The sequence below is a fragment of the Carlito syrichta genome, unplaced genomic scaffold (genome assembly GCF_000164805.1).
Source record: "Carlito syrichta isolate Samal-C Ts95f unplaced genomic scaffold, Tarsius_syrichta-2.0.1 Scaffold306952, whole genome shotgun sequence".
Taxonomy (NCBI): Eukaryota; Metazoa; Chordata; class Mammalia; order Primates; family Tarsiidae; genus Carlito; species Carlito syrichta.
The window spans coordinates 30,292-32,947 of record NW_007251048.1 but is presented as its reverse complement, the minus strand read 5'-3'; the positions used below and the strand labels follow the sequence as shown (position 1 = coordinate 32,947).

General features: G+C 61.1%; 1 protein-coding gene across 1 annotated transcript in view; it reads left to right on the top strand.

The window, feature by feature from the left end:
* CUX2 (cut like homeobox 2) overlaps positions 1-2,656 on the top strand; it is a 119,622-nt gene that overhangs the window by 102,876 nt on the left and 14,090 nt on the right. Inside the window, exon 17 of the mRNA XM_021715288.1 lies at positions 286-445. Within this exon, the coding sequence (XP_021570963.1) occupies positions 286-445 (160 nt within the window). The remainder of the gene's footprint in view (positions 1-285; positions 446-2,656) is intronic.

Sequence of the window (2,656 nt, the reverse complement as noted above, 5' to 3'; positions counted from 1 at the left end):
CTCGTGTTTTGGTCGATCGTAGAGCCGAGGTCTCGCTGCCCGGGCGGGTCTCGAACCCGCGGGCTCAGGCCATCCGCTCTCAGCCTGCCGAAGGCGCGGGATTCCAGGCTGAGCCGCCGAGCCCGGCTGGGATTTTCACGAACGGGAGGGGCATTGGTGGGGAGGGGTCACAGCACACCCGGACGCCAACAGCAAAGGAGGACAGCCTGCCCCCTCCAGCCCCCCACGAGGGCGGGGAGGGCCGGTCCAGCCTTCTGAGCGCTGCGCCTTCCCCTCCCCCCGCAGGTGCTGGGCCTGTCCCAGGGCAGCGTGAGCGACATGCTGTCCCGGCCGAAGCCGTGGAGCAAGCTGACGCAGAAGGGGCGGGAGCCTTTCATCCGCATGCAGCTGTGGCTCTCAGACCGGCTGGGCCCGGCCGCCGCCCCACAGCCCAGCGCCACGCAGGGTGAGTGGCGGCCCAAACTGGGGGCCGCCCCCTCCCAGTCCCAGTCGGGGCTGCGCGTCCGCCACTCTTCTCCCGCTGCTTCTCCTCCCGCTGCCCGCTGTCCCGGCCCGGCCAGGCCCAGGAGACGCAGCGGCTCCCAGCCGGCCTCTGCCACCGAGACGCTTCTCGGCCGGTGTGTCTGGCACACCCGTCCGGGCTTCGAGCCTCTACCGGGCGCCAGTCCGGAGCAGGAGAGGAACACGGTGACCCTGGTCCCACCTGGAGTTGCCCCTTGGTCTCAGCTGGTTCCCAAGATCCAGCACGTGGCCTCAGAATCCGTAGCACAGGGCCCCGAGCTGCTGGCTCCCACCCCTCCACGAGGGCCTCAGCAGACTGGCGTCCGAGCTTTGCAGAGTGAGGAAACTGAGGCTGGGAGTCACCCTCAGTCACAGAGCTGGGCGATGGGTGTGAGAGCCCAGGTTGCCTCCCCTGTGACCAACGAAGGACAGGTCGTGGGACACCACCTTGGCGGCAGGTGGCTGCAGGGCCAGGACATGAGATGAGACCGCCCACTGAGAGGGGCAGAGATCTGGAGGCGCCGGGGAGTCCCAGGACCTGAGTTCAGTCTTTCCCGTGTGTACAGTCGGTATCACTTGGTAGGACAGAACCACGTCTCGGGTTCACAGAAACAAGCCAGACCAGAAGCACACACCAAGACCGGGACGGCAAGTGACAAAAGCCAAAGTCCCAGTGACAGTGTTTACTTTAGAAATGGCCGGACAGGGTGGCTCACACCTGTCATCCCAGCACCTTGAGAGGATTGCTTGAAGCCAGGAGTCCAAGACCAGTCTGGGCAACATAGCGAGACTCTGTCTCCATTTTAAAATAAGAACAGCCAGGCACAATGGGTCGCCCCTGTAATCCCAGCACTTTGGGAGGCCGAGGCGAGAGGATTGCCCGAGCCCACGCGTTCAGGACCAGCCTGGACAACTTGACAAGACCCTGTCTCTACAATAAATCAGAAAATTAGCTGGGTGTGATGGCACACATCTGTGGTCCCAGCTTCTTGGAAGGCTGAGGTGGAAGGATCTTCTGAGCTCAGCGGGTCGAGGCTATGGTTAGCCATGAGCATGCCACCGTACTCCAGTCTGGGCACCAGAGTGAGACTCCAGCTCAAAAAAAAATAGATAAAATAAGAAAGAGATTAACGCTCACAGGTCAGCTCCCTATACAGATGTGGCCCTGTGGCCAAGGGCTTATGCACTAAAACAGAGAGGAGACAGCCCCCGCCGGGGAGAGGGAAGGCCCTGGGAAGGAGGCGGCCCGTGAAGCAGTTAAGGTGCGTGGGTCCGAGGAGAGGAGGACTTACATTTCCATATCTCTGAAATATAATTTTATAAGTACAGTTTTTAGCTTAAAGCCTCTGTTCTGTGAGGACGTGGTGGCTCTCACCTGTAATTCCAGCACTTTGGGAGGCTGAGGCGAGAAGACTGGCTGAGCCTAAGGGTTCGCGACCAGCCTGGGGAACTTGGCGAGACCTCGTCTCTACAAAACATCAAAAGAATTAGCCGGGCATGGTGGTGCACCCCTGTGGCTCCAGCTAATTGGAAGGTTGAGGCAGGAAGGATCGCCGGAGCCCAGCAGATCGAGGCTGTGGTGGCCATGAGCGTGCCCCTGCGCTCCAGCCTGGGCGGCAGAGTGAGACTCTGACAAATAAATAAATAGCAAAGCCCCTGTTCGCTGGGCTGCTGTGAGAACCACGGGCGCCAGGCGGTAACACTGCTGTGTGTCGTGCAGGCACTGAGGTCCCCTGCCCCTCTCTCCTCGTCACTTGCACCCAGAGGGACAGCTCGCTGCTCCCATTTCAGAGATGAGGAAGTCGTGGGCAGCACAGTGCGGGGACACGTGGGGCCGCCAGCCAGTGAGTGACCAAGCCAGGGTGAGTCCCCCGGGCTGTCGCCAGCAGCCCCCGGGCTGTCGCCCCTGCCCCCAGGGCCTCGAGCACCTGCCCCAGAGCCTGCTGTGAAAGGGTCTCCATCCTTTTTTGTTGTGTTGCGTTTCAGCTGATTATTTCACTGTGGTAAAATTCACCTTACATAACACGTACTTTTTTAGCCATGTTCAAAGTATGCAGTCCAATGCCGGGCTCGGTGGCTCAGCCTGTAATCCCGCGCCTTTGGGAGGCTGAGGTGAGTGGATTGCCCGAGCCCACGGGGTCAAGACCCGCCTGGG